Raw genomic sequence first — 27,987 nt, forward strand, 5'->3', positions numbered from 1 at the left:
CCGATACGAGGAGCGGCCGCTGGAAACGAAAGTACGGGGAATGGGCGGGGAAAGGCAATAGCAACAGCGACGGGAGGGGGGTGAGGGGGAGGACAGGGATGGGGATAGAGATAGGGATGGGGATAGGAATGGGGAAATGGATGGGGACAGAGATAGGACAAGGATGGGACAGGGATGGAGACAGAAATGAAACAGAGATGGGGACAAAAGTGTAACAGGGATGGAGACGGGTGAGGACAAAAATGGGGACAGGGCTGCAGACAACGATGGGACGGGAATGTGAATGAATATGAAACAGATGGAGACAGAATAGGAATTGAGATGGGGACAGAAATGGGATAGGGACAGGAATGGGGACAGAAGTGGAACAGGTGGGGTCGGAGCTGAGAAGTAGGGGTACAGGGATGGGACAGGGGTGGAGCTGGGGATGGGACGGCTGGGATGGAGCTGGGGGACACAGCTGGACATGGAGATGGGCACAGGGGCAGGACAGGGATGGGGCAGGGATGAGACGTTGTGGAATGGGTCAGAAATGGGGCAGGGATAGGATGGAGCTGGGCACAGAGCTGGGACAGGAATGGGGACAGAGACAGAACAGGGACAGTGCCAGAGCTGGGAGTATGTTATGTGTGGGTACAACAGGGATGGGGCAGGGACGAGTCATTGAAGGGGACAGACACGGAGTTAGAGATGGGACGAGGATGGGAATGAGGATGGGGACAGGAAGGAGGACTTGGCAGGACGACTCATGCCATCAAGACAGAGCTGCTTTGTGCCCAGCTCAGAACACTGGCTACCAACAGCATACATGTACAGTGGAGTATTTAATGCCTGGGGCTGCCCCACCGGGGGCTGTCCCCTCTTTTTTATTTATTTTTTAACCAAAAATATGATAACAGGAGAGGCAAAGGGTGCCATCGCGCTCTGTGCCATGCCAGCTGTCTGCTACATCCCCTGGCTGCCCAAACATGGCACAGTCCACAGGGCCAACCCCAGAGCTCTGTGCCTCCCAGGCTCATCCTGGCACAGCCGTGTGCTGGAGGAGCAGCAGCAGGCACCTGGGAACGTGGTCATGTTGGTGACTTCCTAAGCCTCAGTGGCAGGAGGTAACGATAAGGCGATGGGAGGGTGCCTCCTGCTGGGGCAGGTGCCCATCCTTGCAGCCCTTCCCTTTCTCCAGCAGTGCGTGGCAGGGCCAGGGTTGCCCCTGCGTGTCCCGGGTTTGGGGCAATCCATATGGGGCTGCTCTGTGGGGCAGCTCAGCGGCGCTGGGCGCTGGCATTGAGGCGAGCCCAGAGCTGCCCGCTGGCTGCCCGCAGTTGGCGCATGGCATCCTCCTGGCTCTCCAGCCACTGGGCCAGCGTCTGCACCGACTGGCTCTGCAGCACTGTGGGGAGAATGGGGCATGGTGGGGACCAGATGGTGGCTGTCCCCAGCCCCTGCCACCTCCCACCACCCTGCCCACAGCCACCTACCGCTCAGGTAGATGGCCAGCGTGGCCAGGACCAGGCTGGCCAGCGCCAGGAGGCCCAGCAGGGCGAGGAAGAAGGGATGCCCAGGGCAGGGGCAGACGGTGGGAGGTGGCACAGGGCGCAGAGTGGGCAGGTGTGGGGGACCATGGGGAGCACGGTGCAGCCGGGCACTGGATGGAGTCGGGCCATTCCCTGCAGCAGCAGGGAGAAGGGGGTCAGCACCTGCCCTCAGCCCCCTGTTCCGCAGCCCCTCGCCCTGTTCTTGTCACCTTCTGTGCCCTTGTGCCCAGCTGAGGCCCAGTGCAGATCACTGATAGACGCCACGGGGTGCAGGCTGATGGCTCCAGGGTCCGTCCCATCAAGGTCAGCGGGCTCTGTTGGCACGGTGCCTTCTGCCCTGCCCACACCGTCTGCTGGGAGCAAGGAAAGGGGTGAGCACATCTCAGGTACCTCGGAGCTGACCGGAGGCCCCCAGCCGTGATGACCACTCCCAGGAGCAGTGCCAGCCCTGGTACCAACCCAGCGCTCCTTGGCACAGGACTGCTGCTCCCAGGGTGGGGCCAGACCAGTGCTGGCCGTCCCCCAGCCGCTGCGCGCTGTCATCGAAGCAGTTAGCAGGAGCCTGGTGGCCGCACTCCCAGAGCCTCGTTAGTGCAGCTGGCAGCTGCACGGAGTGGGAAAGTACTCCTGCCTCCGGGTACCTGGGGCCACTTTGAGCCTGCGGGTGCAAGCAGCCCCGTGCCAGGCTGTCGTTAGGTCTGGCAGTACCCATGGCACTGTGCTGCAGAGCTTGGAGATGCACAGCAGGAACAGCGGGTCCCATGCTGGCCCAGAGGTCCAGTGCCCTGTGCTGCGGTGCTGTGTGTCCAGAGGATGGGGAGAGCAGCATGCAGGGCTCCAGCCCGCTCAGCGCTGTCTTGGGAAGCAGCTGGGGCAGAGTGAGGGGATGTTTTCACAGCGTTTGCATGGTTGTGAGCAGAGGGCAGGGCCCATGGCCTTGTGCCCACACCCAGGGTCAGGGCTGGTGCTGTGCCGGGGCCGCAGGGCTCCAAGGGGCTGGTGTGCACCAGGTCAGTGCCCTTCAGGGCTGGGGGCTTCTGGACCCCCCAAAGCACCCTGCAGGCACTGTGGACTCAACCCCTCGCTGCAGGCTCCCCCCACCGCCTGCTCCTCTGCAGCCTGCGGTGCTGTGACAGCCGCTGTCCCCTCCGTCCCCCAGCACTCCACACCCCTTCCCTCCCTGGGCTGGCATCCCTGTGGGGTGGGCAGCACTTGGCCATTGCCACTGTGCAGCCCCAGTGACACAGCTGCCCCGGGTGCCAGGGACCCCTCGCACCCCTCGCTGCTGCCTGCCTACCTTCTGCAGCCTCCCTGGGCATGTCCCCGGCCCCGCTCCCCTGGACAGACAGGCAATCTGGGGCCTCCAGGAACCGGGCACTGGGCTCCTGGTGCGCCAACTGCTCTGCTTAAAATAGGACAGGATGAAATGTGTTTGGGGTGATAAAAATAGCTGTGGGGAGGGGGGCCCGGCAGCCGCGGGCAGCATGGTGCCAGCGTGGCGGAGGGAGGGCAGAGCTCAGGGTCCCTCACACACCCTTCCCTGGGCACCAGGCACAGCTGGGATAGTGAAACTGAGGCACGGATCTGTTCTGTCCTAAGCCATAGTGGGGGTTCCTTGTGTACCTGACCTCGAGGCTCCCCCCAGCTTTGCCCATGAGGACAATGTAGCTGCAGCAGGATGGTTTATTTAAATTAATGAGCACAGGACAAACCCATGCTGGCACAGCAGCCCCCAGCTCCATTCACCAGCCCCAGCTGCTGCGCTGTGGGCAGGTGTCAGGGGCCTGGGGGCTGTGGTGCCCATAGAGGCTGTGGGTGGGTGTGGGGCAGGCAGTGGGGCTCCATGGCTCCGGCTGCGTGCAGTCCTGGCCTGCCCAACCCCGGTAGCAGTGGCAGCGGAAGGGTGCCCAGGAGCCTGCCCCCAGGTGCAGCAGGATGCTCAGCTCCTGGGGCTGCCGCCGCACACAGCGCCCGTGCCCGTGGCACTGCTCCAAGCTGCACGTCTGCGCGGCTGCTGTCACGTTGGCCACGTAGGGCCCCAGGGTGGACACGAGGTAGTGGCGAAGGCTGCTGCAGCTCTCCTGGGGGAGTAGCAGCCGTGAGGAGTGGCCCTGCAGGGCACCCAACACCTCCTGAGCCTGTTGGGTGTCTGGCTCCATGGGACGGTGGTGGCCACACTCACAGCCGAGTGGGAATACGACATGTCACCCCACAGCACCACTCCGGCCACCCCCAGTGCCGCGCTCTCCCCAATGGTGTGCTCCAGGTCAGCCTGCAAGAACAGGGGGCCGTGTGGCCGCGGGGGACGCGCCAGGACACCAAGCACCATCCCCAGCCCTTACCGGCTCCAGGAAGCGAGGCGAGCGGCGGTAGGACAGCCGTGAGTAGGCCACGACGGGCAGGCGGCCGGCGGCCAGGCGCAGGGCCTCGCGCAGCCGGTGGTGCACGTAGCGGCGGCGCAGGCCGGGCGGCAGCAGCGGCGGCAGGTAGATGCTGGGGTAGAGCGCGGCCGAGGCGGCCCACAGCCAGCGCAGGCGGTCGTTGCGCCGCACCTCAGCCGGCCGGCAGCGCCCCGTGTAGTTGAGCCCCTTGTTCCAGTCACCGTTGAAGCAGTCGGGGAAGCGATAGAAGCCCCAGAGTCCATCTGGGCGCAGGCTGCGGCTCAGCCGCAGTGTCTGCTCCATCAGTGCCCGCGCTGCCCGCTCGAAGGCCCGCCGGGCCTGCCGCCGCCCCCCACCCCGCTCCTGCGCCCATTGCTGCGATGCCAGCTGGTAGATGCGCTTGGGCCCCCAGTTCCGGGCCCACAGTGGCCGCCATTCCTCCCAGTCCAGCACAGCCAGGCCGCTGAAGGAGGGGCGCAGGTGCAGCCGCACGTCACCCGCAACCCGTGCCAGGTGGGCCCGGAGCGGTGCCCGCTGTGGGATGCCGCCATTGTGCAGGTCACCCTGCGGGGAGATGTAGGGGTACAGCCCAAACTTGTTCTTGTAGAAGATGGTGATGTTCTGCCCTGTGAAGCGGCCACCCTCATTCTCCACGATGCCGTAGTCGGCCAGGGGCAGCCCCACACCAAAGCGGTGCTGGCAGCGGCTGCTGGGGATGTTCCAGAGCACGGCGAAGGGCTGCCCGCCTGCCAGGGCCGTGGGCACGGGGCTCTCCCCACTGGCAGTCCCCAGCACCAGCCAGGTCCACAGTGCCAGCACCAGCCCCATGCCCAGGGGCACCGCCTGTGGGGAGAGAGCAGCGGGTGGGCACCCAAAATCCTGCAGAGCCCTGAGCCATGTCCTGCCCGGTGTCTCCGTGCCCCTCCTGGCTCTCAGCCTGCCTCCAAGCAGGGGCACTGTGGCCGCTTCATCCCTGTTTGGTGGCAAGGTTGAGCCCCCAGGCCCATCACACATGGGTAAGGGAAGGAGAGCTGCGTGCTGCTGCCCCGTGCCCGCCGCCAGCTGGGGATTAGGTGGCCGCATGACACAGCAAAGGCAGCACTGATCCCTGTTCAGGGCTGGACGCTCCCCTGACCTTCCCGCTGCCATTCTGGGGCCTCTCACAGCAGCAGCCACGCTCACTCCTGAGGCATGGCCACCCCCCCCTCGTCCCCATTCTCCTCAACCCCTGGCAGACAGCGGGGCTGGGGGCCGGAGCCAGCCCAGAAGAACAGCACCAGACACTCCGCCCGCGCTCGCTTTTAATCACCAGCTGTGCCCAGCAGCCTCAGATGTCCTTCTTCATCCAGAAGATGGGCAGCCCCCTGGTATCATAGTGGGGGCTCTCCTGCGGGCTCTGCCCACCGCCCTCAGCTGGGCCTCCCCCTGCCCGGGATGGGGGTGGGAGAGGGGGCGGGGGGGGGATGGCAGGAGGCGGCAGGGGGGTATGGGGGGCTGAGGGCACCGCTGGGGTAGCAGGGGTGGGGCTGGGAGGCGCAGCAAAGGCCCGCAGTGCTGCAGCAGGCATGGCAGGGCTGAGGAAGGGCACGATCTGCACCGGCTCAGCTGGGATGAAGCCCAGGTGGGCGTAGAACTGCTGCTTGTCGTGAGTGCTGAGGTGCAGGCGGCGGAAGCCGCGGGTCCGAGCGTAACGCTCGGTGGCCTCCATCAGCTGCCGCCCGTAGCCTCTGCCCCGCAGTGCCCGCGCCACCACCACGCTCTCCACCAAGAGCCCACCAGGCTGCCCAGCCACGCGCGACAGCCGGACGTGTCCCACCAGGCAATGGGGGCAGGTGGGCTCGGCGGGGCCCGATGCCCGCAGCAGTGCCAGGCAGGTGGGGAAGGCGTCGGAGGATCGCTGCAGTGCATGCAGCCGCACTGCACGGCTCTTGCCCCACTCCTCAGCCAGCAGCTCGGCACAGGCCTCCAGCAGCTCGGGGTGCTGATGCAGGGGCACAAGGCTGAGCTCCTCCGGCACCGGGCTCATTCTTCTCACTGCAGGGAGAGTGAGAAGTGATGGCTCAGCATCTGTGCTGAGGTCACTACCAACACTCCAATGGGCGCAGCACGGCAGCAGCTTCCTGGACAGCAAAGTGACAGCCATGCCGTGCCGTGCCATGTTGAGCAGTGCCATGCAGTGCCATGCCATGCTATGCCGTGCCATGCCGAGCTCCTGTGAGCACTCGGTAGAGCCCCACCTCCCACCGTCGCCGTGCGAAGGCGAAACCGCACTCAAAGAGGAACCCCGCTGCTAACGGCCCGCGTGTTGAGCAACCCGCCCCGCACCCCCCGCTCTCCTCCACGCGTCCTGCAGCCGGCCCAGCCCGCACCGCACCGCACGGCTCCGCAATGCACCGCCCGCCGCCCACCCGTCCCGTCCCGTCCCGTCCCCCCGCTCACCCTGCTCCGCTCCGTCCCGCTGGGATCCGGGCCGAGCCCCGCCCAGCGCTCCCAGCCAGACACACACACATACACACACACACACACAGCGCCCCCTGGTGGGCGGAGGGCGCGCATCAAAAGTTCCCAACGGGCTGGGAATAAACGACTCGACTCAAAGAATCACAGAATCACAGAATCACAGAATCACAGAATCACAAAATCTCTCTGGTTGGCAAAGACTTCTACGATCACCGAGCCCCACCAACCACCCCCAAGCTGCCCACTGCCCACGTCCCTCAGGGCCACATCCCCACGCTTCTGGAGCACCTCCATGGACGCTGACTCCCCCAGCTCCCCGGGCAGCACATTGTCTGCTAAAGCTGACACATGTTGCAGACTAGAATATACGCTGGTTAATTTCCAAGTCAACATACCCTGCTTATCGCACTCAGTGTGCGGCAGCGCCTGGAGCAGCCCCGGCCTTTACACTGCACGGTACTATTGACACTGCGACTGATTTATAACAAAGCCAAACGTGACACAGAAATAGGGTGGGGAAGTTTATTAGGGGATATAATAAATATATATATATAAATAATATATAAATAAATAATATTATATAAGATTATAAAATAAACTATATAAATGATACTCCCGCGGCATCAGCAGGGCCGGCTGGTGATGTGCCAGGCCCGACGTGGTACCCGGGAGCGGCTCTGGCCCTGGTCTGGCCCTCGCCGCCTGGACCGTCTCGTGCGGCGTCTTCGGGGCTGGCTGTCGGTCTCCGCAGCCCGACGATGGAGAGGCGAGCGGCTCCTTGTCCGGGCCCGCGCTGGATGTCTGGATGGGCTTCTGTGGGCTGTTCTGGAAGCCCTGGAGGACCCCGGTGCTGCCGCTGTGGTGTAGCTGCAGCTCTGAGCACCTGGGCTTGGTCTCTGCCTGCTCGCACGGTGTCTCTGGGGCCGGCTCGGAGATTCTGGGGCCCGGCGCCGCAATGGAGAGCGGCTTCTTGTCCGGGCCCGCTGTCCCTGCCTGCACCTGAGGTTGTATCGCAGTGCAGGGCAGCGCCTCGAGGACCGAGCTGTCCCCTGGCTGGCTATCAGGGCAGCATTATGGGTGCTCCCACAGCAACCTAGTGACTCATGCCGTGAGTCGTCAATGCGATGTAAACGCAAACAGAGCCTCCTCCTCCATTCTGGCCTGTGCTGGCTGGACAGGCCGCTGCTCTCAGGCACATGAGAAAGGTTAGCTGGTCCCGATTGTTCCTGGCTGGAGGTTGTAGAGCTGCTGCTCTCTGGTGCTGTGGAGCCTTGGGGTGGCGGCAGTCCGTGCTCACTGGTGGTACCGGAGCTGCTGCTCTCTTGTGTCACAGAGGTTTGAGATGGCTGCAGTCCCTGCTGGCCGGTGGTGCTGACGCCAGCAAGAGCTGAGCTGGTGCTGGAGGCTGTAAGGGGAGGCAGGAAGGTGAGCAGGATGGAATTCCAGCCTTGGGGTGGAACTGGCTCCCGTTTGTCCTGGGCTGGAGGGATTTGAGCAGGGCCGCTCTGAGCAGCCGCTGCCAGGCCTGGCCTGGCCCCAGCCCAGCAGCACGCGGCTGTTTGCCTCTTACCGGTGCCCTCTCCAGCACAGGCGTTGCACTCCCATTCAGTTCTGCTATCTCTCAGGTCGGAGCAGCGGCGGTGTGTTCCTCGTGCAGCACAGGAGCTGCAGAGGAGCAGCTGCCAGGGCCTGTGGAAAGCAACGGGTTGTGGCCGTGAGGACAAAGTGCCCTGAGCCAGGGAGTGCCCGGCACAGCTCTGGTGCTCAGTCTGTGCTCCCCCAGCCCGTGGTGAGGCTGCGATGCCACGCAGAGCCCCAGAGGGCAGCTGAGGTCACTCACCCCTCTCCTGATCGCAATCTCCCTTGGGGGTAAAGGCAGTTGCTGGCATGGCACCGTCGATACCAAACTGCCAGCGCTTCATAGGCATTGTTGTCGTACCATTCTGGAAATCTGCCAGAGAAGGGAGGGAATGTGATGAGTGCTCACTGGCCCAGGACTAAAACTAACCCATGAAATCCATCCCCATCCACCTTATCCCTGCTTCCAGCTTCCCAATGACACTGAGGCCCATGTTAATGGCTGCCAGGGGCCAGGCCTTGCAGGGCAGTCCTTGGGTGGGCACAGCTCTTGTGCCCTCACATCTCAAGAGCTGGATGAAAGACACCAACCTGTCTGGGATATAGATCCCCACAGCCAGCAAGTCTCGAAGAAACTTCCGTCTCTCTCTGCAGTGGGGGCACTGGAGGCTGATATACCCAAAGCTCAGGGCCATTCTCTGCAGCAGAAACACAAGCAGTGTGGGTGTGAGCCGGGCCTGGTGCTGCTGAGCGCCTGCGGTGCCCGTGGGGCCAGGGGAGGGCTCCTACCTGGATGCAGGCCCGGTGGAACCAGGCGTGTTGGCAGGCTGCGCACACCATGGTGGTGTACGACCTGCTGTCACCTACAGGCTCCATGCAGATGACGCAGGTCGTGTCCGGCTCCGGTGCTGCCTGCACTGCCTGCTGTGGGCTGTGCTCCCTGCAGAAGGACCTGGGGGAAGATGGAAGGGATGGGCGAGGTGAGAAGGGCTGCGAGGAGGGCAGAGGAACGGGAAGGAGCCCCAGGCCTTGGCTCTGGCTCTGTCAGGCTGCTGGGAGGTGTCACAGCGCGTTCCTCGCTGCTTTGGCTGGTGCTGACAGCAGGGTTGGAGGCCCACAGGACACACCTGGCAGCCCTTACCTGAGAGCTCCAAAGTACTGGGTGACACACTGGCCCTCGTAGGCGCAGGGGAGATGGAAGCTCCTCTCGCATCCCGGCTCTGCGCAGGTGATGCTGGCCCCTGAACTGCCACAGACGAAGCAGAGCTGGAAAGAGCAGAGCAGCCCCATCAGCTGCAGGCTCAGGGCCTACGCAGCGGGCCCCGCACCTCTGGGCAGGGCGCAGGATGCGGGCAGGGCTGGGTGGCACTCTGCAGAGCTGCCTGGTGAACAGGGCTGGTCTGCAAGAGCAGGGATTTCTCCTGGAGCTGGGAGGAGGGGCTGGGATTGCTTTGTGGGGACCAGGCTGAGCTCTCCTGGCACCAAGCTCCCTGTTCCGGTCCAGTGCTCACCCTCTGCTCTGCCTCCTCCACTGCACGTATCAGGTCTTCAAGACAATAACGTCCCTCGTCATCTTGCTCGTTTTCACGAAGACCGTTGGTAAGTCTCTGTACAGGAGGAAAGAGCACGGTCTAGTTAGGGCAGAAAGGAGGGAATCACTGATTGGGGGAAGGTGGCAGGAGACACAAGGGAACTCACCGCACAAAATTCATGGTAATACACTCCACAAATACTCTCTTTGTGGCCAAGGATGTCGGAGTCCTCATCCTGTAGGCCACAGAGCACGCATGCTGGAGAGGAGAGAGTAACAGCAGTGAGCGCCTTGCGGGGCCAGGTGCCCCCGGGGGCTGTCCCAGGGGCTGCTCTGTGCCGGCTGTGCCAGCTGAGGGGCAGGGCCGCAGGCCGTGGATGCAGGGATACTTGGCTCTCACCTGGCTCTACCGAGCCGGCAGCCTCCTGTGTAGCCTCCTCTGTCTCCGCACGCTCAGTGTGCGTCGACCGCAACCAAGTGCAGAGTCTCTGTCCCATCACTGCTGGGCTTCGTCCTCTGCGTGCCAACCTATGGAAAAGCGGGACAAGGCTGAGCCCCTTCCTCCCTGCTCACCTCACCGGTTCGCACTGAGCTCGGCCTGAGCCCTGCAGCCTCAGCTCTGCTCCACAGCCCATACGTCACAATGGCCGTTCCATTCTGATGCCATTCTTGGGTGACCTCAGCCCCGTGAGGTGTAATGGCGTCACAGAGGGTGGCACGGAACGGCCATTGTGACGTATGGGCTGTGGTGTAGACTTGAGGCTGCAGGGCTCAGGCCGAGCTCAGTGCGAACCGGTGAGGTGAGCAGGCAGGAAGAGGCTTAGCCTTGTCCCGCTTATCCATAGGTTGGCACGCAGAGGACAAAGCCCAGCAGTGATGGGACAGAGACTCTGCACTTGGTTGCGGTCGATGCGTACACAGGAGGCTGCCGGCTCGGTAGAGCCAGGTGAGAGCCAAGTATCCCTGCATCCACGGCCTGCGGCCCTGCCCCTCAGCTGGCACAGCCGGCACAGAGCAGCCCCTGGGACAGCCCCCGGGGGCACCTGGCCCCGCAAGGCACTCACTGCTGTTACTCTCTCCTCTCCAGCATGCGTGCTCTGTGGCCTACAGGATGAGGACTCCGACATCCTTGGCTACAAAGACAGAATTTTTGGATTGTATTATCATGAATATTGTGCGGTGAGTTCCCTCGTGTCTCCTGTCACCTTCCTTCAATCAGTGATTCCCTCCTTTCTGCCTTAACTCAACCGTGCTCTTTCCTCCTGTACAGAGATTTGCCAAAGGTCTTTGTGAAAACGCGCAAGATAATCACGAAGCATGTTTTTCCTTTGAAGACCTGATACATGCAGTGGAGGAGGCAGAGCAGAGGGTAAGCACCGGACCGGAACAGGGAGCTTGGTGCCAGGAGAGCTCAGCCTGGTCCCCACAAAGCAATCCCAGCCCCTCCTCCCAGCTCCAGGAGAAATCCCTGCTCTTGCAGACCAGCCCTGTTCACCAGGCAGCTCTGCAGAGTGCCACCCAGCCCTGCCCGCATCCTGCGCCCTGCCCAGAGGTGCGGGGCCCGCTGCGTAGGCCCTGAGCCTGCAGCTGATGGGGCTGCTCTGCTCTTTCCAGCTCTGCTTCGTCTGTGGCAGTTCAGGGGCCACCATCACCTGCACAGAGCCGGGATGTGAGAGGAGCTTCCATCTCCCCTGCGCCTACGAGGGACAGTGTGTCACCCAGTACTTTGGATTGTTCAGGTAAGGGCTTCCAGGTGTGTCCTGTGGGCCTCCAACCCTGCTGTCAGCACCAGCCAAAGCAGCGAGGAACGCGCTGTGACACCTCCCAGCAGCCTGACAGAGCCAGAGCCAAGGCCTGGGGCTCCTTCCCGTTCCTCTGCCCTCCTCGCAGCCCTTCTCACCTCGCCCATCCCTTCCATCTTCCCCCAGGTCCTTCTGCAGGGAGCACAGCCCACAGCAGGCAGTGCAGGCAGCACCGGAGCCGGACACGACCTGCGTCATCTGCATGGAGCCTGTAGGTGACAGCGGGTCGTACACCACCATGTCCTGTCCAGCCTGCCAACACGCCTGGTTCCACCGGGCCTGCATCCAGGTAGGAGCCCTCCCCTGGCCCCGCGGGCACCGCAGGCGCTCAGCAGCACCAGGCCCGGCTCACACCCACACTGCTTGTGTTTCTGCTGCAGAGAATGGCCCTCAGCTCTGGGTATATCAGCCTCCAGTGCCCCCTCTGCAGAGACACAGAGACGTTTCTTCACAACTTGCTGGCTGTGGGGATCCATATCCCAGACAGGTTGGTGTCTTTCATCCAGCTCTTGAGATGTGAGAGCACAAGAGCTGTGCCCGCACAAGGACTGCTCCGCAAGGCCTGGCCCTTGGCAGCCATTAACATGGGCCTCAGTGTCATTGGGAAGCTGGAAGCAGGGATAAGGTGGATGGGGATGGATTTCATGGGTTAGTTTTAGTCCTGGGTCAGTGAGCACTCATCACATTCCCTCCCTTCTCTGGCAGTATTGCAGAATTGGAGGACAGCAACGTCTATGAATCGCTGGCAGTTTGGTATCGACGGTGCCATGCCAGCAACTGCCTTTACCTCCAAGGCAGATTACGGTCAGGAGAGGGGTGAGTGACCTCAGCTGCCCTCTGGGGCTCTGCGTGGCATCGCAGCCTCACCACGGGCTGGGGGAGCACAGACTGAGCACCAGAGCTGTGCCGGGCACTCCCTGGCTCAGGGCACTTTGTCCTCACGGCCACAACCCGTTGCTTTCCACAGGCCCTGGCAGCTGCTCCTCTGCAGCTCCTGTGCTGCACGAGGAACACACCGCCGCTGCTCCGACCTGAGTGATAGCAGAACTGAATGGGAGTGCAACGCCTGTGCTGGAGAGGGCACCGGTAAGAGGCAAACAGCCGCGTGCTGCTGGGCTGGGGCCAGGCCAGGCCTGGCAGCGGCTGCTCAGAGCGGCCCTGCTCAAATCCCTCCAGCCCAGGACAAACGGGAGCCAGTTCCACCCCATGGCTGGAATTCCATCCTGCTCACCTTCCTGCCTCCCCTTACAGCCTCCAGCACCAGCTCAGCTCTTGCTGGCGTCAGCACCACCAGCCAGCAGGGACTGCAGCCACCTCAAACCTCTGTGACACAAGAGAGCAGCAACTCCGGCACCACCAGTGAGCACGGACTGCCGCCACCCCAAGGCTCCACAGCACCAGGGAGCAGCAGCTCTACAACCTCCAGCCAGGAACAATCAGGACGAGCTAACCTTTCTCATGTGCCTGAGAGCAGCGGCCTGTCCAGCCAGCACAGGCCAGAATGGAGGAGGAGGCTCTGCTTGCGTTTACATCGCATTGACGACTCATGGCATGAGTCGCTAGGTTGCTGTGGGAGCACCCATAATGCTGCCCTGATAGCCAGCCAGGGGACATCTCAGTCCTCGAGGCGCTGCCCTGCACTGCGATACAACCTCAGGTGCAGGCAGGGACAGCGGGCCCAGACAAGAAGCCGCTCTCCATTGCGGCGCCGGGCCCCAGAATCTCTGAGCCGGCCCCAGAGACACCGTGCGAGCAGGCAGAGACCAAGCCCAGGTGCTCAGAGCTGCAGCTACACCACAGCGGCAGCACCGGGGTCCTCCAGGGCTTCCAGAACAGCCCACAGAAGCCCATCCAGACATCCAGCGCGGGCCCGGACAAGGAGCCGCTCGCCTCTCCATCGTCGGGCTGCGGAGACCGACAGCCGGCCCCGAAGACGCCGCACGAGACGGTCCAGGCGGCGAGGGCCAGACCAGGGCCAGAGCTGCTCCCGGGTACCACGTCGGGCCCGGCACATCACCAGCCGGCCCTGCTGATGCTGCAGGAGCATTATTTATATAGTTTATTTTATGATATTATATAATACTAGTTATTTATATATTATTTATATATATATATTTATTATCTCTCCTAATAAACTTCCCCACCCTATTTCTGTGTCACGTTTGGCTTTGTTATAAATCACTCGCAGTGTCAATAGTACCGTGCAGTGTAAAGGCCGGGGCTGCTCCAGGCGCTGCCGCACACCGAGTGCGATAAGGAAAACCCATGGCAAAATGCACTCTGCGATAGACGGGAATGTTTTATCTGTTCCTGTATATCAGTTAACATCACCAGCCAGCCCTACTGATGCTGTAGGAGCAGCCATGTACAATCTCCCCTTCCTATCCAATGTCATCTGAATCCATCCCAATAAAACTTAATTCCTTCATGCCACTGTCACTTTTGTTCTTCTCTGCCTTTCCCGAGGTGGGCAGCTTTAGGGCCTGGATCCACGGGCTTCCCTTCCCCAGCACCCAACCCATTCCTTCCTCCCCGCAGCCCGGTTCATGCTGAGCTGGGTTCTGGCCCCGACTCCAGTGGTGCGCAATGTTTCCAATGCACAACATGGAGGAGGCCAGGCTGGCAGCTGCAGCCCTGTTCTGGGGGTGTTTCTGATGTCTTGGGGCCATCGCTGTCTTTGGGACACACAGACAGCCCCAGGGCTTCTGCTGGGGGGATAAGAAAAATCCTAAAACCATGACAACGGCAAAGCACAGTCTGACACTCACAGGGACACCACTCGTGATGTGTCACCAGATGGATATAACTCCACTCTCCACCACTGTGCACCCAGCCCTTCAGCCAGTCCTTTACCCATCCAAGCCACGAGATGCCAGATTTCCAGGAGAAAACAGTGGGAGACAGCAACAGCAGCTCTGCTGAAGTGTAGGTAAACCACGTCAACAGCCTTTGCCTCATCCACCAGACGGATCACTTGGTCATAGTGATGTGGTTGATCCAGCAGGATCTGCCTTTCATGAACCCATCACTTGTGATTGTTCTGTAACGTTGCTGCCAATATTCCGCATTGTAACATCACACAGTATGGATCATTAAGAAGGTTCATACTCATGGTCTATTGGTTAGGATTCAGCACTCTCACCGCAGCGACCCGTATTCGATTCCTGCTGAGGGAACCATCCTCTGCAAACTGGAGTATGAACCTTTTAATGATCCGTACTGCACGTGATGTACAAAACCATCACACACAGCACGTAACTCCCTGAAAGGAGGCTGCAGTGAAGTGGAGATTGGCCTTTTCTCCCAGCTAACAGAGATGGGATGAGAAGGAACGGCCTCACGTTGCAGCAGGGGAGGTCCCCGTTGGATGTTAGGAAGAACATCGGTGCTGAAAGAGCGGTCGGGCACAGGCACAGCTGCCCGGGGAGCTGGGGGAGTCAGCGTCCATGGAGGTGCTCCAGAAGCGTGGGGATGTGGCCCTGAGGGACGTGGGCAGTGGGCAGCTGGGGGGTGGTCGGTGGGACTCAGTGATCGTAGAGGTCTTTGCCAACCAGAGAGATTTTGTGATTCTGTGAGTCGTTTATTGGAAAGAGAAGGTAAACTATCAGAGGCCAACAGCCCACAAGCAGAGCCTGGAGAACATCACGGCAACATGTAAATGCTCAACTGGGAAACTGCTGGAGCCACAGGCCCCGTAGCGTTCAGGTGGGGCCAGGATGGTGGATGTGCCGCCCAGTGCCTTCGGCAGCACCAACACGCCAGGTTCCAGCAGGGCTGTGTCCGGCACCGGGCCCCTCACTGTGCGCTGCTGCAAAGGCTGCCTTCCCGCTGCTTGGGTGCCCTCAGCCCTGTGAGGTATGTTGGTTCCACAGGGGGTGGAACCCCCATTGTGACACATGGGCTGAGAAATAGACAAGAGGCTGCGGGGCTCAGTCTGAGCTCAGTGTGACTTGTGAGGTGAGCAGGGAGGAAGGGGCTGCCTGAGGCTGCTGACGGAGGCCGGTTCCCCAGCACTCGGGGGCCTGAGCTGCCAACTCAGCCTTGTCCCGCTTCTCCATAGGTTGGCACGCAGAGGACGAAGCCTGGTATTGCTGGGATAGACACTCTGCGAGAGCTCACTGTTGAAGCACACGATGGCCAATGGGACACAGAAGGCTGCCAGCTCAGGAGAGCCAGGTGAGAGCAAAGAATCCCTGCATGCAGCCCCCCACTGCAGGGCAGAGGGGTGTTGGGGGTCTGCCAGCAGTGGAGAGGGGAGTTGGGGGCACACAAGGGCTCCCCATCTGCTGCGGGCAGGACTTGGCCAGGGGAGCCACAGTTGGGCTTTGGCTGCCTGCTGGCACTGCTGGGCCTGCTGTGCCCCATCCCTGCAAGTTGCTCACTGCTGTTACTCTCTCCAGCATGTGTGTTCTGTGGCCGGGTGGACGTGGACCTCAGCATCACTGGGAACAAATACGTGATGAAGGGGATCTATTTCCATACTTTCTGTGTGGTGAGTTCACTCACAGTGCCAGCTTCTTTCCTCCAAGCAATAGTTTATACCATTTTGTCCTAACGAGATCATGCACTTTGCTCTTCTGCAGACATTTTCCTCTGGCCTTTTACAACGAGGAAGAGATGGAAATGCACATTTCTGTAGTCAAGACCTCATTCGCACGATGAAGCAGGCAAAGCAGAGGGTGAGCACTGGACCGGAACAGGGAGCTTGGTGCCAGGAGAGCTCAGCCTGGTCCCCACAAAGCAATCCCAGCCCCTCCTCCCAGCTCCAGGAGAAATCCCTGCTCTTGCAGACCAGCCCTGTTCACCAGGCAGCTCTGCAGAGTGCCACCCAGCCCTGCCCGCATCCTGCGCCCTGCCCAGAGGTGCGGGGCCCGCTGCGTAGGCCCTGAGCCTGCAGCTGATGGGGCTGCTCTGCTCTTTCCAGCTCTGCTTCGTCTGTGGCAGTTCAGGGGCCAGCATCACCTGCGCAGAGCCGGGATGCGAGAGGAGCTTCCATCTCCCCTGCGCCTACGAGGGCCAGTGTGTCACCCAGTACTTTGGGGAGTTCAGGTAAGGGCTGCCAGGTGTGTCCTGTGGGCCTCCAACCCTGCTGTCAGCACCAGCCAAAGCAGCGAGGAACGCGCTGTGACACCTCCCAGCAGCCTGACAGAGCCAGAGCCAAGGCCTGGGGCTCCTTCCCGTTCCTCTGCCCTCCTCGCAGCCCTTCTCACCTCGCCCATCCCTTCCATCTTCCCCCAGGTCCTTCTGCTGGGTCCATCGTCCACATCAAGCATTGGAACCAGCATCAGCGCAGGACACGACCTGCATAATTTGCATGGAGCCCATGGATGACAGCGGGTCGTACACCACCATGTCCTGTCCAGCCTGCCAACACGCCTGGTTCCACCGGGCCTGCATCCAGGTAGGAGCCCTCCCCTGGCCCCGCGGGCACCGCAGGCGCTCAGCAGCACCAGGCCCGGCTCACACCCACACTGCTTGTGTTTCTGCTGCAGAGAATGGCCCTGTGCTCTGGGCTTCGCTGCTTCCAGTGCCCCAACTGCAGAGACAGACACGCATTTGTTCACAACTTGCTGACTGTGGGGATCCGAATCCCAGACAGGTTGGTGTCTTTCATCCAGCTCTTGAGATGTGAGGGCACAAGAGCTGTGCCTGCCCAAGGACTGCCCCGGCAGGCCTGGCCCTTTGCTTCCCATGATTGTAGGAGTCAGCTTCATGGAGAAGGTGGAAATGGGGTTGGGCTGGATTAGCAGGGATAGTCTGGGTCAGTCTTACTTAGGTGTCGCCAAGTTTTAACCACATTCTCTCTCTTTGCATCAGAAGTCCAATGTGGGAGGAAAACGATGCCTATGCATCTCTGGGAGGAAGACATAGGTGCTGTGATGCCAACGAATGCCGTTACTCACAGGGCCGGGAACAGGCAGAGGAAGTGGGGTGAGTTACCTCTGTGTGGCATCGCAGCCTCACCACGGGCTGGGGGAGCACAGACTGAGCACCAGAGCTGTGCCGGGCACTCCCTGGCTCAAGGCACTTTGTCCTCACGGCCACAACCCGTTGCTTTCCACAGGCCCTGGCAGCTGCTCCTCTGCAGCTCCTGTGCTGCACGAGGAACACACCGCCGCTGCTCCAACGTGAGTCTCAGCACAACCAGCTGGGAGTGCGACAGCTGTGCTGGAGAGGGCACCGGTAAGAGGCAAACAGCCGCGTGCTGCTGGGCTGGGGCCAGGAGAGGCATTGCTCAAGTCTCTTTGGCCCAGGATGGATGGGAGCCTGTCCCATCTCGGGGCTGGAGTTTCACCCCTCTCAGCTCTTTGCTTCTCCTTTCAGGCCCCAGCACCAACTAGGATCTTGCCAGCCATAGCACCACCAGCCGGCAGGAACTGGGGCCATTCTGAGGCTCCATAGCACTGGAGAGAAGCAGGTCCAGCTTCTACTCTGTACCACCGAGTAGTTCCCGTGTTCCTGAGAACAGCATCCTCTCCAGACAGCGCAGGGAGGACAGAAGGAGAATATACCCACATGTCATATCCCGGATGGTCTAGTGGTTTGGATCCTGCGCTCTCACTGCTGGGACCGGGGTTTGATTCTGGAACCATCCTCTGCAATATAGTTTTCTTCTGAGAGCTGATATTTGAGATGTTGTTATTCCATGGAACTGGACTTTTTAATGATCCATATGAATCACATATGGATGTGATACCACATCATATGTTATATGTGGAATATTGACAGCAACATTACAAAACCGTGACACCGCGTTTACAGTGGGATGAGAATACTGATGCCGTAGGAGCAGCCGTGTACAAGCTCCACTTCCTATCCAATGTCATCTGAATCCATCCCAATTAATCTTAATTCCTTCATGCCACTGTCAGTTTTGTTCTTCTCTGCCTTTCCCGAGGTGGGCAGCTTTAGGGCCTGGATCCACGGGCTTCCCTTCCCCAGCACCCAACCCATTCCTTCCTCCCCGCAGCCCGGTTCATGCTGAGCTGGGTTCTGGCCCCGACTCCAGCAGGGTGCAACGTTTCCAACACTCAACATGGAGGAGGCCAGGCTGGCAGCTACAGCCCTGTTCTGGGGGTGTTTCTGACATCTCAGGGCTGACGCTGTGTTTGGGACACACAGGCAGCCCTGGGGCTGCTGCCGGCTGTGGGTTGAGCCAGGACCTGGGATTTCCTCCTGCATTCCGGCAGTGCCTCAGGTCTGCTGCCAGTGCTCATCAACGTGATGTCCAACTTATGTTCACTTGTTCCAGTTCTCTAGAGAAATAGCCTGCTGGTCTCTTTCTGGATCCACAGTGTTCTACTAATGCCCCCAGAGCAAAGCAGCACCTTTCATGCACATAAAATCAAAAGGCTTTTCCAGACTGGGCAGTCCTCGAGCAGGGGTAGACATCAGAGCTGCTCTCAGTTGAATAAAGGCTGCTTGGCATTCTGGGTTCCAGTCCAAAATTTCTCCTCCTTTCACAGCCTCATATTCCATGATCCTCCATCAGTCCACAGCTTGGTATACATAATCTGCAGCATGCTGCCATACCGAACGTGTCAGGCACTGTCAGCAAACTGCAGCAGCACGCTGGAGCTCATTCCCCCACCAGCACTCCCTGCAATGAAACCACTGATATGGCCCGGGCACATTGAGTTTGGGTAAAGGAGGAGTGCTCTGGAAATGGAAGAAAAAAGCAGGCAAAGAGCAGCAGGATGTGGGGTGGGGCGGGGGACACAGATTCACAATATATATTGTCATGCCTGGACAGCACAGTGATTCTGTGCAGTGCTGCAGGCTCGATGCGGTGTGTGATTGTGTGGTGGTACAGGCACATTTTGGCTGCTGTGTTGCACGTACAGTGCTGTGGTGCTGGCGCATTGTGGCTGTACAGCAGAGGCGTCCTGTGGTGGTACAGGTGCAACACGGCTGCACCGTGACTGTCGTGTGATGGGCAGAGGATGTGGTGTGGTTTTAGAGTCACACTGTGCTGTACCATGGTGCTGATGTGTGGTGGTACTGGTACATCGTGTCTGTACCGTGGAGCTGCTGTGCACTGCCGTCAGGGCGTTGTGGCTGCACCACAGCACTGTGAGGCATTACCTGCTCTGTTCCATGTCCCAAAGGAGCGAGGGGCTTCAGGCATGAGGCAGTGGTGCTGCAGCTGTAGATGGAATGGCTGCAGGAGAAGCACTGCACCCAGCAACCATGGGAGGCATGGGCACCCTGCTTGTGCTGTCCCTGCCCACAGTGGCCATTCAGGTGTCAGGCACTGTCAGCAATGTGTTGCAGCACGCTGGAGCTATTTCACCCACTAGCAGTCGCTTCTGTCAATCGACTGATATGGTTGAGTCACACTGAGTTCAGAGAATCGGGCACTATTCCGGGAAAGCGAGAGGAAAATAAAGAGGCAAAAAAAGATCAGCAGGGAGTGGGCGGGGTGGGGGATGTGTAGGGGGGGTGGGGACACGCAGCTTTACTATATATTGCTGTTTCCAATCGGTGACCACAGCAGTCAGCAGCACAGCCATGGACGCTCCGGTGCCTCCGATGCCAGCCCCACTCCACCTGGTGACCAACAAGGACGGCGTGCTGTCCCTCAACCCTGGAGCGCTGGCAGTGCTGCGTGGTGTCACCCAGCCCCTGGTGGTGGTGGCCATCGCCGGGCTGTACCGCACCGGGAAGTCCTTCCTGATGAACCGGCTGGCACAGAAGCGCATTGGTGAGCTGAGGGGGAAACCCCATGCATTCAGGGGGGTGTTTTGTGCCATTTCTGACAGCTCACTGCCCACAGGCTTCCCACTGAGCCCCACGGTGCATGCGGAGACCAAGGGCATCTGGATGTGGTGCCTGCCACACCCGCGCCGTCCCGGAGTGACCTTGGTGCTGCTGGACACTGAAGGGCTGGGAGACCCCAACAAGGTGAGCGCAGCAGAGGGGGGTCTCAGACACCCCGTAGAAGCAGAGTCCCCAGTAACCAGATCTGTGTGCAGGATGACGAACACAGCGATGCCTGGATCTTCACGCTGGCACTGCTGCTTTCCAGCACCCTGGTGTACAACAGCATGGGCACCATTGACCAGCGGGCATTGGAGCAGCTGCGGTATGGGGATGGCTGGGAGGGAGGTGACGGTGTGGCAGAGGTACCACAGTGACAACTCTGATGGGGAGAAGTTGGTCCCACAGACTGGTAACAGAGCTGACAGAGCACATCAGAGTGCGGGAGGAGGACAACAACCCAGCTTCCAACTTTGTCCGTGTCTTCCCTGGCTTCGTCTGGACTGTGCGTGACTTCACGCTGCAGCTGCGGGTGGGTGAAAAGACCCTGACTGAGGACGAGTACCTGGAGGAAATGCTGCGACTGCAGACTGGTACGGCCACCAGCGTGTGTCCCCAACATCCCCGTGTGCATCCGCAGTCGGTGGCTCCGCGCTCACGGTGCCATTGCAGGGGATGGGAAGAAGGCCAAGGAGCGCAACGAGCTGCGGCGCTGCCTGCGCTACTTCTTCCCCCGCCGCAAGCTGTTCACGATGGAGCGGCCGGCAGCCGACGCTGATCTGTGTAGGCTGGAGGAGCTGCGGGAGGACGAGCTGCAGCCGGGCTTCAAGAAACAGGTGGACGCCTTCTGCCAGTACATCTGGGAGAAGGCGCCGGTGAAGGTGCTGCTGGGTGGGCACCAAGCGACGGGCAGTGGTGAGTGGCAGTAGCGTGAGGATGGGTGGTGTGCAGGGGATGTGTGCAGGTGATGGGGGGACATGTGTGGCAGTGACACGTGCGGGCGGCCATCACCTCTCACAGCGCTGGCGTACCTGGCGGAGAAATACATGGCGGCCATCAGCAGCGGCACTGTGCCCTGCGTGGAGAGCGCAGTGACAGCGCTGGCGCGGGCCGAGAACAGTGCAGCAGTGCAGGCAGCGTTGGCTGAGTACCAGCAGGGCATGGAGCAGGGCCTGGTGCTGCCCACAGCCTCAAACGAAGCATTGGTGGCCATGCATCAGAACTGCGAGAAACGCGCCATCGCCACCTTTCTGTCCCGTGCCTTTGCCGACCATGATCGCCAGTACCACGCGGAGCTGGTGGTGAGTTGCCGTCACACCGTGTGGTTCTGGGGGCCGGGCTGTGCACTTGAGCACTGATCTGTGGTGCAGCACAAGCTGGAGGCGGCCAAGGAGGAGTTCCGTCGGCGCAACGAGGAGGCGTCGGAGCAGCGGTGCCACGCGGTGCTGCAGGAGCTGTGGAGGGACGTGGAGCTCCGCCTGCAGAAGGGGGACTACGTGGCACCTGGGGGTGCTCGGCTGTTCAAGGAGGACCTAAACCACGTGCTGGAGGAGTACAAGAGGAGACCTGACAAGGGTGTCAGGGTGAGTGGGGTGTGGGGGAGTGGGGTGGGGTGGCACCGGGTGTGATGGAACTGTGCCTCAAGGTCCTATGGTCAGGCGGAGGCGGTGCTGAATGAGTTCCTGCGGGAGCGTGAGGGGCTGGAACAGGTGCTGAAGGTCACTGAGGCGCAACTGGAGCTCATGGAGCGGCAGCGGGAGGCAGCAGCGGCCGAGGCAGAGGCAGCACAGAAGGCAGCAGAGGCAAAGCAGGAGGAGCTGCAGCACAGCATGCAGGAGCACGTGCGTCAGCTGGAGCAGCAGCTGAAGGAGGAGCAGCGTGCGTGGCTGGAGGAGCAGCAGCAAGTGCTGGAGCACCACAAGAAGGTGAGCGCTGTGATGCTGCTGTGTATCATGGAGTATTGTACCGTGGAGGAGCTGTGTGGTGGTAACAGCACACTGTGGCTGTGCTGTGGCATTGTCTGCTGCAACCAACACTGCTCCCTGTCCACAGGAGTATGAAGCATTGGTGCAGGAGGGCTTCAGGCGTGAGGCGGCAGCCATGCAGGAGATGATCACAGAGCTGCAGAAGAAGAACACGGAGGTGGGCGACTGGATTAGCTCAGCTGTGAACATTCTCATCAGCATTTTTGCACCATTCCTGCCTGGTCTGGCAGGCAAACTTTTCAGCAAACTGAAGATATGATGTAGCCTGTCCCCCAGCAGCCGTCCCTGCTTTTAATGCTGTTGGTGCAGTGTTGCCGTCTGTGCACCGTTTTTGCAGCAATTGCTACCTGCTGCTCTTTTACCCGTAGCAACCCCACAATAGATTTTCTGACAGGCCAGGCATGACAGACAGCTGCTTAACTTTGTGTCTGCAACAGCTGCTCCAAATGCCCATCGATACCCCTTGGGATCCTTAATACACCCCCTTCTGAGGTAATTCATACTAGGTAATCAGGGAGCCCCCGGGCCAGTCACAATGAGGTGCTTTTGCCAATCTTTACCAGAGAGGCTTATTTTGGCCTCCAACACAAACTGTCACTGGCAGCTATCACCACCAGTGCTTCATGTTGCTGTGGTTCTGATGTGACACGCTATCAAATCCATACAGTCCAATAAACTCTATTGCCCATTTCCCCCTCCTGGCTGGGGCAGGGCCCTTCTATTTGTTAACTCTGTCATTCTTCTTCCTTGATCACGATCAGCATCCTTAGAGTTTTTGCCGTATCCTGCAGCCACTGGAGCAATCGCCTTTTTGGAGGACTTTGCCTTGGTGGTTGGTCTGTCTTGTCATTCTTTTACAAATTCTTGGCTCATTGTGCCGTGATGCATCGCGGGGTTGTGTGGTGGTGCCAGCACATTGTGTCTCCGCCATGGTGTGTCTGTACCAGGAAGGAGTGTGGTGGTGCTGCATGTTGTGCATGTACCATGGATGTGTTATGTGGTGGTATCAGCACACAGTGTCTGCATTAAGCTGCTTGGAGGTGGTGCTGATGCACTGTGGCTGCTCTGTGGCATTCTGTGGTGGCAGCAACCCCCAGCCCCGCTCCTTGTCCCACAGGAGTACAAGGCACTGATGGAAGAGAGCTTCAAACAAATGTCGAGGGCAATGCAGCAAATGATTGAGCAGATGCAGAAGGAGAAAGTGGCCATGGAGATCTCCTCATGGTGTCGCATGAGTGTGGAAATCCTGAGAAAACTTTTTGAGCTCGCTTTGTCAGACAGTGAATTGGAGGAGAGTGATGAGGACAGCAGTACGGACAGTGATGTGTAGCTCTGTGCCCTGCCAGCTATCTGTGCAATAAATTCTATGACACTTTCCAGTTGTTCTCATTTTGGGGCAGCATTGAGCCCGGTTTGGATACAACAAAGGTAGCAGCAGCGGGAGCTGGGTGTGCTTTCCCTTTTAGTTCTGGCAGCACCGTGGCCATGGAGGCTTTGGTGCCCCTGATCCCAGCCCTACTCTGCCTGGTGCACAATGACAGCACACAGCCTCACAACCCCGCAGTGCAGGTGGTGCAGCTGGTATCACCATGCACAACTTTACACACATACTTGTGGGTGACCGTCACCTCCTGCAGCACTCGTGTGTCTGGCACAGAGATACGAGGCAGCCAACACCAGCAGCAAGCCGGCACCTGTGGCTGTACCATAGCACCGTGTGGATGAGCCCTGTGATGATACCAGCGCACTGAGGCTGCACCACGGTACTCTGCTGCAGTACCAACAGCACACCCAGACACGCTGGAGCTGTTGCTGCCCAGAGTGGTTGATAACAGGAAGAATGTTGTCTCCAAACAGCAGCGACGTGCTGTACTTCTGCCAGCTGCCCCTACAAGAAATCCGGGCCACTTGCTGAGGCATTGTGATTTCGGGGAAATGAGGGGTGTTAGAGGAAAGCAAAACAATCAGCAGGGGCGGCGGCGGGGGCCGGGTTTGCTTTCTCTTTCGGTTCAAGCGTTGCAAAGCCAGTCAGCAGCACAGCCATGGACGCTCCGGTGCCTCCGATGCCAGCCCCGCTCTGCCTGGTGACCAACGAGGACAGCGTGCTGTCCCTCGACCCCGCGGCGCTGGCAGTGCTGCAGGAGGTGCCCCAGCCCCTGGTGGTGGTGGCCATCGCCGGGCCGTACCGCACCGGGAAGTCCTTCCTGATGAACCGGCTGGCACAGAAGCGCATTGGTGAGCTGAGGGGGAAACCCCGACCATTTACTGGGGGGCATCTTGGGGTATTCTGGGGGGCGTTTATGACTGATCGCCACCTGCAGGCTTCCCGCTGGGCCCCACCGTACGGGCAGAGACCAAGGGCATCTGGATGTGGTGCCTGCCCCACCCGCGGCAGTCTGGAGTGACCTTGGTGCTGCTGGACACCGAGGGGCTGGGAGACCCCAACAAGGTGGGTGCGGGGGGGGAAGGCTGGCCCACATCTCTCCCCAGAGTCCTCCAGTCCACCCCTAACCCAGCTGTGGGCACAGGGTGACAGCCACAATGACGCCTGGATCTTCACACTGGCGCTGCTGTTGTCCAGCACCCTGGTGTACAACAGCATCGGCACCATCGACCAGAAGGCGCTGGAGAACCTCGAGTATCCTGCAGGGGTCCGGGTTGATGGGGCAGGTTGGGGGGGAACTCGGGGATCTGGGGCTATGGGGGATGTGGGCAATACAGGAAATGAGCTTTAGGTGTGGGACTGGGGAAATGTGAGGCTGGGTTGAGGCTGGGGGATCTGGTTTGAGGCTACAGGGAATATGAGAAAACCTGTGTGACGTGGGCAAAGCGAGACTTGTAGAAGACTGAGGGATGTTGGCAATGATGGTACCAGGATTTGGGGGAAAACTGGAGGAACTGGGCTATGCAAGAGATGGGATGGAACAGGTCTGGGGCAGAAAAAAATTGTGCAACCTGAGCCTTTGGCTGAAGCCATGGCATTTGAGAACAAACAGCACCATTTGGGAAGTTGTAACATTTAGGGCAATGTGGGACTCGGAGTAAAATGGGGCATTTACTCAAGATTCAGGTGGCTGTGGCAGTTGTAAGGGGCACCAGATTTAATCACACAGAATCACAGAATGACCCAGGTTGGAAGGGACCTCAAGGATCATGTAGTTCCAGCCCCCAGACTTAAGGTGAAACTGCAGGATTTAATGGTGATTCAGGGTCTAAGAGGGAGTGCAATATTCAGGGTGTAGATGGGCACTGTGCGTGTGGGGACACACAACATACATAGGAGGCCAGAGATATCTGGGGGGTACACAGGAGTTCTGGAGGGGGCGGGGGATTTGGGGAGCGTTGTGCTCCTGAGCAGGGCCAGGCTGGTGACGGAGCTGTCGGAGATGATCCGCGTGCGGGACGGGAACAAGGATGGCAACGACAGTGTTGGGAGAGAAGACGAGGCTGAGGACTGCGAGTTCACGTGCTTCTTCCCCGACTTTGTGTGGGTGGTGCGCGACTTCACGCTGGAGCTGCGCCTGGGTGAGCAGCCCATCACCGAGGACAAGTACCTGGAGCAGGCGCTGGAACTCAAGCACGGTGAGTGCTGGCCCCATTGGGGTCATTAGGGTGGCACTAACGAGCGGCAGCACCGACAGCTGCCTGCCTGCCTGCCTTCCACAGGGCACGGCCGCAAGGTGCAGAACTACAACTCCACGCGGCTGTGCCTCCGCAACTATTTCCCCACTAAGAAGTGCTTCGTGCTGCCTTCGCCGCTGGGCACAGGGGAGCAGAGGCGCATGGAGGAGCTGCCCGAGGCCGCCTTGGCCCCAGGTTTCCTCCAGCAGGCAGCCAAGTTCTGTGACTACGTGCTGAACACCGCCAGGCACAAGACGCTGCCTGACGGCAGAGAACTGACAGGGCGAGGTAAGGGGAGGATGGAAGGAGGGATAAGGGGACATGGAGTGATGATGGTGACACAGAGGGGGACAATTGTGATGGCAACAGGGGACAGCAGTGGCACACAGTAGCAAGGTGCCAACGGTGAGGGAGGTGTCACTGTGCCATTCCCCCACAGCCCTGTGCATGCTGCTGAGCAGCTACGTGGAGGCCATTAACAGCGGGCGTCTGCCCTGCCTGGAGGGAGCAGCAGCAGTGATGATGGCCAACGAGAATGCAGCTGCGGTGGCTGCAGCGCTGGAGGCCTATGCCAAGGGCATGCGGGAGCTGACACTGCCCACAGAGCCCGCAGAGCTCTCGGCCTCGCATGGGAAGCACCTGAATGAGGCACTCACCATCTTCCAGCGTCGCAGCTTCCGGGATCGTGACCAGGAGCACCAGCGGCGCCTCATGGTGCTTGGCCATCCCCCTTGGTGCTACAGCACTGTCCCTCAGGCCCTGCTCCTATCCCTACAATGCTGTCTGTGTTCCCATGGCCTTGTCACCATTGCCACAGCACTTCCCATCCCCTGGCACCTTGTCCCCACTAACCTGTCCACACAGCACAGTCCCCATCCCTACGAGGCTGCCCTTGTCTTCATGACCTTGTCCTCATTCCCTCAATGCTCTCCATCCCTTAACCTCACTTCCCCCAGCGCTGCCTCTGTATCTGTGCTCCCACCAGCACTCTCCCCATCAACACCATGACCCTGACCCCATCCTGACCCACAGGAACAGATCAGCGCGGAGTACAACCGCCTGCAGGAGGAGAATGATGCAGCATCTCAGCAGCGCTGCAAGACGCTGCTGGCTGAGCTGGCGCAGGCACTGGATACCAACCTGGCCCGTGGGACCTACGCACAGCCCGGCGGCTACCGCGCCTATGAGGCCGAGAGGCAGAAGCTGCTGGAGGGCTACCGGCAAGCAGAGGGCAAGGGCCCCAAGGTGAGGGTAGCTCTGGATAGAAGATCAGGTAGGAGGAGGCGGGGGCTGAGCCTCAATCATGTGGGGACACACAGGCCGAGGAGGTGCTGGATGAGTTCCTAGCAGAGCGCCGGGCAGAGGCAGGAGCAGTGCTGAAGGCAGACAACGCACTGAGCGAGGTCGAAAAGCAGCTGGAGGGTAAGTGGCCCAACCCAGTGCTGTCCTTTCTCTCCTCCCCTCCTCAACCATCCCTGTGTCCTCCAGCGACAAGGGGAATCTCATAGCGTTTCCATGTTCCCTGGGGCCAGCTCATGGCATCCTCATGTACTTCAGGAATGCTTGTATCCCTCCAGGGACATCTCACGATGGCCCCATCTCTTGAGGACTCCCATTCTGTCCCGGGGACATCTCACAGAGGGCCCACATCTCTTGGGGTGCTCCAGTGTGCCCCGGGGACACCACAAATTGTCTCTTTATCCTCACCACATCCCTGCATCCCCTCCCCGTGTCTCTTCACCACATCCCCACGGTCCATCCTTTAACTAGAAGCTGAAGGCTCTGCTTTATCCTCCGTGCCCCTCACTCCGTCCCTTCGCCCCCAGACCAGAAGCAGCAGGCCCAGCTCATGGAGCAGCAGCAGAAGGCGGCAGCAGAGCGTGAACAGCAGCTGCAGGCGCTGCTGGAGGACGAACGCTGCAGCCACGCACAGAACCTGCAGGCGCTGGAAGCCAAGATGAGGGAGGAGGCGGCCAATGCGCAGCGGGAGCTGGACAGGGCGCTGGAAGCGAAGCTGAGGGAGCACGGTGAGATGCTGCAGCGAGGCTTCAATGAGCGGGCGACGCTGCTAGAGCAGGAGATGGCGGCGTTAAAGAGGGAGATCAGCGGCAGCAAGCAGGACCTGGCGGCCAATATCTTCGAGGCCGTGCGAGCTGCCTGCGACCTCGCCAGTGTGTGGAAGATATCCAGGATGAGCAAGGCCCGGGGCACCGCGGTGTAAGGCCGCAGCACAACGGGCAGGGGTCGGCCGTAGGCACAACCACAACCCGCGGCCAACGCCGACCCGCCCCCGCCGCTGTCTGGCGGCCAAATAAAGCGCTCCCACTCAGCTCCACT

General features: G+C 60.3%; 7 protein-coding genes across 15 annotated transcripts; 3 read left to right on the plus strand and 4 right to left on the minus strand.

Moving 5' to 3' along the window:
- Positions 1-821: 821 nt before the first annotated feature.
- Positions 822-3,062, minus strand: LSMEM2 (leucine rich single-pass membrane protein 2). 9 transcript variants are annotated; one of them, XM_085516579.1, is made up of 5 exons: positions 2,830-3,062; positions 1,992-2,190; positions 1,742-1,885; positions 1,476-1,664; positions 822-1,387 (listed from the first exon to the last, which is right to left on the minus strand). In XM_085516579.1, exons 1-5 carry the CDS (start codon positions 3,016-3,018, stop codon positions 1,260-1,262), a joined length of 849 nt encoding a protein of 282 aa, XP_085372705.1. In that variant the 5' UTR covers positions 3,019-3,062; the 3' UTR covers positions 822-1,259. The 9 variants fall into 9 exon arrangements, with proteins under 9 accessions (XP_085372705.1, XP_085372704.1, XP_085372703.1 ...); XM_085516578.1 differs by having other exon boundaries at positions 822-1,664; positions 1,742-1,882; XM_085516577.1 differs by having other exon boundaries at positions 822-1,664.
- A 139-nt stretch (positions 3,063-3,201) lies between these two features.
- On the minus strand, positions 3,202-6,392 carry HYAL3 (hyaluronidase 3). Its single transcript, XM_015874645.2, has 3 exons — positions 3,875-6,392; positions 3,715-3,804; positions 3,202-3,613 (listed from the first exon to the last, which is right to left on the minus strand). The coding sequence occupies exons 1-3, from the start codon at positions 5,060-5,062 to the stop codon at positions 3,275-3,277; spliced, it is 1,617 nt and encodes a 538-aa protein (XP_015730131.2). The 5' UTR covers positions 5,063-6,392; the 3' UTR covers positions 3,202-3,274.
- On the minus strand, positions 5,198-6,392 carry NAA80 (N-alpha-acetyltransferase 80, NatH catalytic subunit). Its single transcript, XM_032447271.2, has 2 exons — positions 6,353-6,392; positions 5,198-5,947 (listed from the first exon to the last, which is right to left on the minus strand). Exon 2 carries the CDS (start codon positions 5,937-5,939, stop codon positions 5,241-5,243), a length of 699 nt encoding a protein of 232 aa, XP_032303162.2. The 5' UTR covers positions 5,940-5,947; positions 6,353-6,392; the 3' UTR covers positions 5,198-5,240.
- A 405-nt stretch (positions 6,393-6,797) lies between these two features.
- Positions 6,798-8,445, minus strand: LOC146758396 (uncharacterized). The gene is made up of 3 exons (XM_085516093.1): positions 8,405-8,445; positions 8,214-8,324; positions 6,798-8,062 (listed from the first exon to the last, which is right to left on the minus strand). Exons 1-3 carry the CDS (start codon positions 8,443-8,445, stop codon positions 6,997-6,999), a joined length of 1,218 nt encoding a protein of 405 aa, XP_085372219.1. The 3' UTR covers positions 6,798-6,996.
- Positions 8,446-16,490: 8,045 nt separating this feature from the next.
- LOC146758397 (E3 ubiquitin-protein ligase PHF7-like) lies at positions 16,491-18,419 on the plus strand (the record flags this gene model as incomplete). Its single annotated transcript, XM_085516094.1, has 4 exons — positions 16,491-16,685; positions 16,777-16,883; positions 17,102-17,215; positions 17,349-18,419. Coding segments are annotated over 4 exons (693 nt in total), but the record flags the coding sequence as incomplete, so codon positions are not given.
- A 1,341-nt stretch (positions 18,420-19,760) lies between these two features.
- LOC107319577 (guanylate-binding protein 1-like) lies at positions 19,761-23,404 on the plus strand. The gene is made up of 10 exons (XM_015874524.3): positions 19,761-19,988; positions 20,061-20,188; positions 20,260-20,369; positions 20,453-20,637; positions 20,717-20,959; positions 21,065-21,345; positions 21,415-21,627; positions 21,703-21,969; positions 22,097-22,186; positions 23,147-23,404. The coding sequence occupies exons 1-10, from the start codon at positions 19,796-19,798 to the stop codon at positions 23,357-23,359; spliced, it is 1,923 nt and encodes a 640-aa protein (XP_015730010.3). The 5' UTR covers positions 19,761-19,795; the 3' UTR covers positions 23,360-23,404.
- Positions 23,405-23,804: 400 nt separating this feature from the next.
- LOC107319576 (guanylate-binding protein 3-like) lies at positions 23,805-27,985 on the plus strand. The gene is made up of 9 exons (XM_015874522.3): positions 23,805-24,264; positions 24,351-24,478; positions 24,558-24,667; positions 25,394-25,611; positions 25,696-25,938; positions 26,090-26,364; positions 26,683-26,895; positions 26,970-27,072; positions 27,477-27,985. The coding sequence occupies exons 1-9, from the start codon at positions 24,072-24,074 to the stop codon at positions 27,869-27,871; spliced, it is 1,878 nt and encodes a 625-aa protein (XP_015730008.2). The 5' UTR covers positions 23,805-24,071; the 3' UTR covers positions 27,872-27,985.
- The last annotated feature ends 2 nt before the right edge of the window (positions 27,986-27,987 follow it).

The sequence above is a fragment of the Coturnix japonica genome, chromosome 15 (genome assembly GCF_054131305.1).
Source record: "Coturnix japonica strain WE chromosome 15, WE-NBRP24, whole genome shotgun sequence".
Lineage (NCBI taxonomy): Eukaryota > Metazoa > Chordata > Aves > Galliformes > Phasianidae > Coturnix > Coturnix japonica.

What these genes read in the sequence shown, in the direction of transcription:
- LOC107319576 (XM_015874522.3), top strand. Translation starts at nt 24,072, where the DNA reads ATGGACGCTCCGGTGCCTCCGATGCCAGCCCCGCTCTGCCTGGTGACC. An exon ending in GGCTGGGAGACCCCAACAAG is followed by an intron (nt 24,479 to 24,557) that starts GTGGGTGCGGGG and finishes CTGTGGGCACAG; the next exon opens with GGTGACAGCCACAATGACGC. An exon ending in GGTCGAAAAGCAGCTGGAGG is followed by an intron (nt 27,073 to 27,476) that starts GTAAGTGGCCCA and finishes CTTCGCCCCCAG; the next exon opens with ACCAGAAGCAGCAGGCCCAG.
- HYAL3 (XM_015874645.2), bottom strand. Translation starts at nt 5,062, where the DNA reads ATGGCAGCGGGAAGGTCAGGGGAGCGTCCAGCCCTGAACAGGGATCAG. An exon ending in CGCCTCGCTTCCTGGAGCCG is followed by an intron (nt 3,805 to 3,874) that starts GTAAGGGCTGGG and finishes CTGTTCTTGCAG; the next exon opens with GCTGACCTGGAGCACACCAT. An exon ending in TGTCGTATTCCCACTCGGCT is followed by an intron (nt 3,614 to 3,714) that starts GTGAGTGTGGCC and finishes CTACTCCCCCAG; the next exon opens with GAGAGCTGCAGCAGCCTTCG.
- LOC146758396 (XM_085516093.1), bottom strand. Translation starts at nt 8,445, where the DNA reads ATGGGCCTCAGTGTCATTGGGAAGCTGGAAGCAGGGATAAG. An exon ending in AAGCTGGAAGCAGGGATAAG is followed by an intron (nt 8,325 to 8,404) that starts GTGGATGGGGAT and finishes CTTCTCTGGCAG; the next exon opens with ATTTCCAGAATGGTACGACA. An exon ending in AGATTGCGATCAGGAGAGGG is followed by an intron (nt 8,063 to 8,213) that starts GTGAGTGACCTC and finishes TGCTTTCCACAG; the next exon opens with GCCCTGGCAGCTGCTCCTCT.
- LOC107319577 (XM_015874524.3), top strand. Translation starts at nt 19,796, where the DNA reads ATGGACGCTCCGGTGCCTCCGATGCCAGCCCCACTCCACCTGGTGACC. An exon ending in CGGGCATTGGAGCAGCTGCG is followed by an intron (nt 20,370 to 20,452) that starts GTATGGGGATGG and finishes TTGGTCCCACAG; the next exon opens with ACTGGTAACAGAGCTGACAG. An exon ending in GCACCAAGCGACGGGCAGTG is followed by an intron (nt 20,960 to 21,064) that starts GTGAGTGGCAGT and finishes CACCTCTCACAG; the next exon opens with CGCTGGCGTACCTGGCGGAG.
- LSMEM2 (XM_085516577.1), bottom strand. Translation starts at nt 3,018, where the DNA reads ATGCTGCCCGCGGCTGCCGGGCCCCCCTCCCCACAGCTATTTTTATCA. An exon ending in GCCCAGGGAGGCTGCAGAAG is followed by an intron (nt 2,191 to 2,829) that starts GTAGGCAGGCAG and finishes TTGCACCCGCAG; the next exon opens with GCTCAAAGTGGCCCCAGGTA. An exon ending in CCTGTGCCAAGGAGCGCTGG is followed by an intron (nt 1,886 to 1,991) that starts GTTGGTACCAGG and finishes CCTTGCTCCCAG; the next exon opens with CAGACGGTGTGGGCAGGGCA.
- NAA80 (XM_032447271.2), bottom strand. Translation starts at nt 5,939, where the DNA reads ATGAGCCCGGTGCCGGAGGAGCTCAGCCTTGTGCCCCTGCATCAGCAC.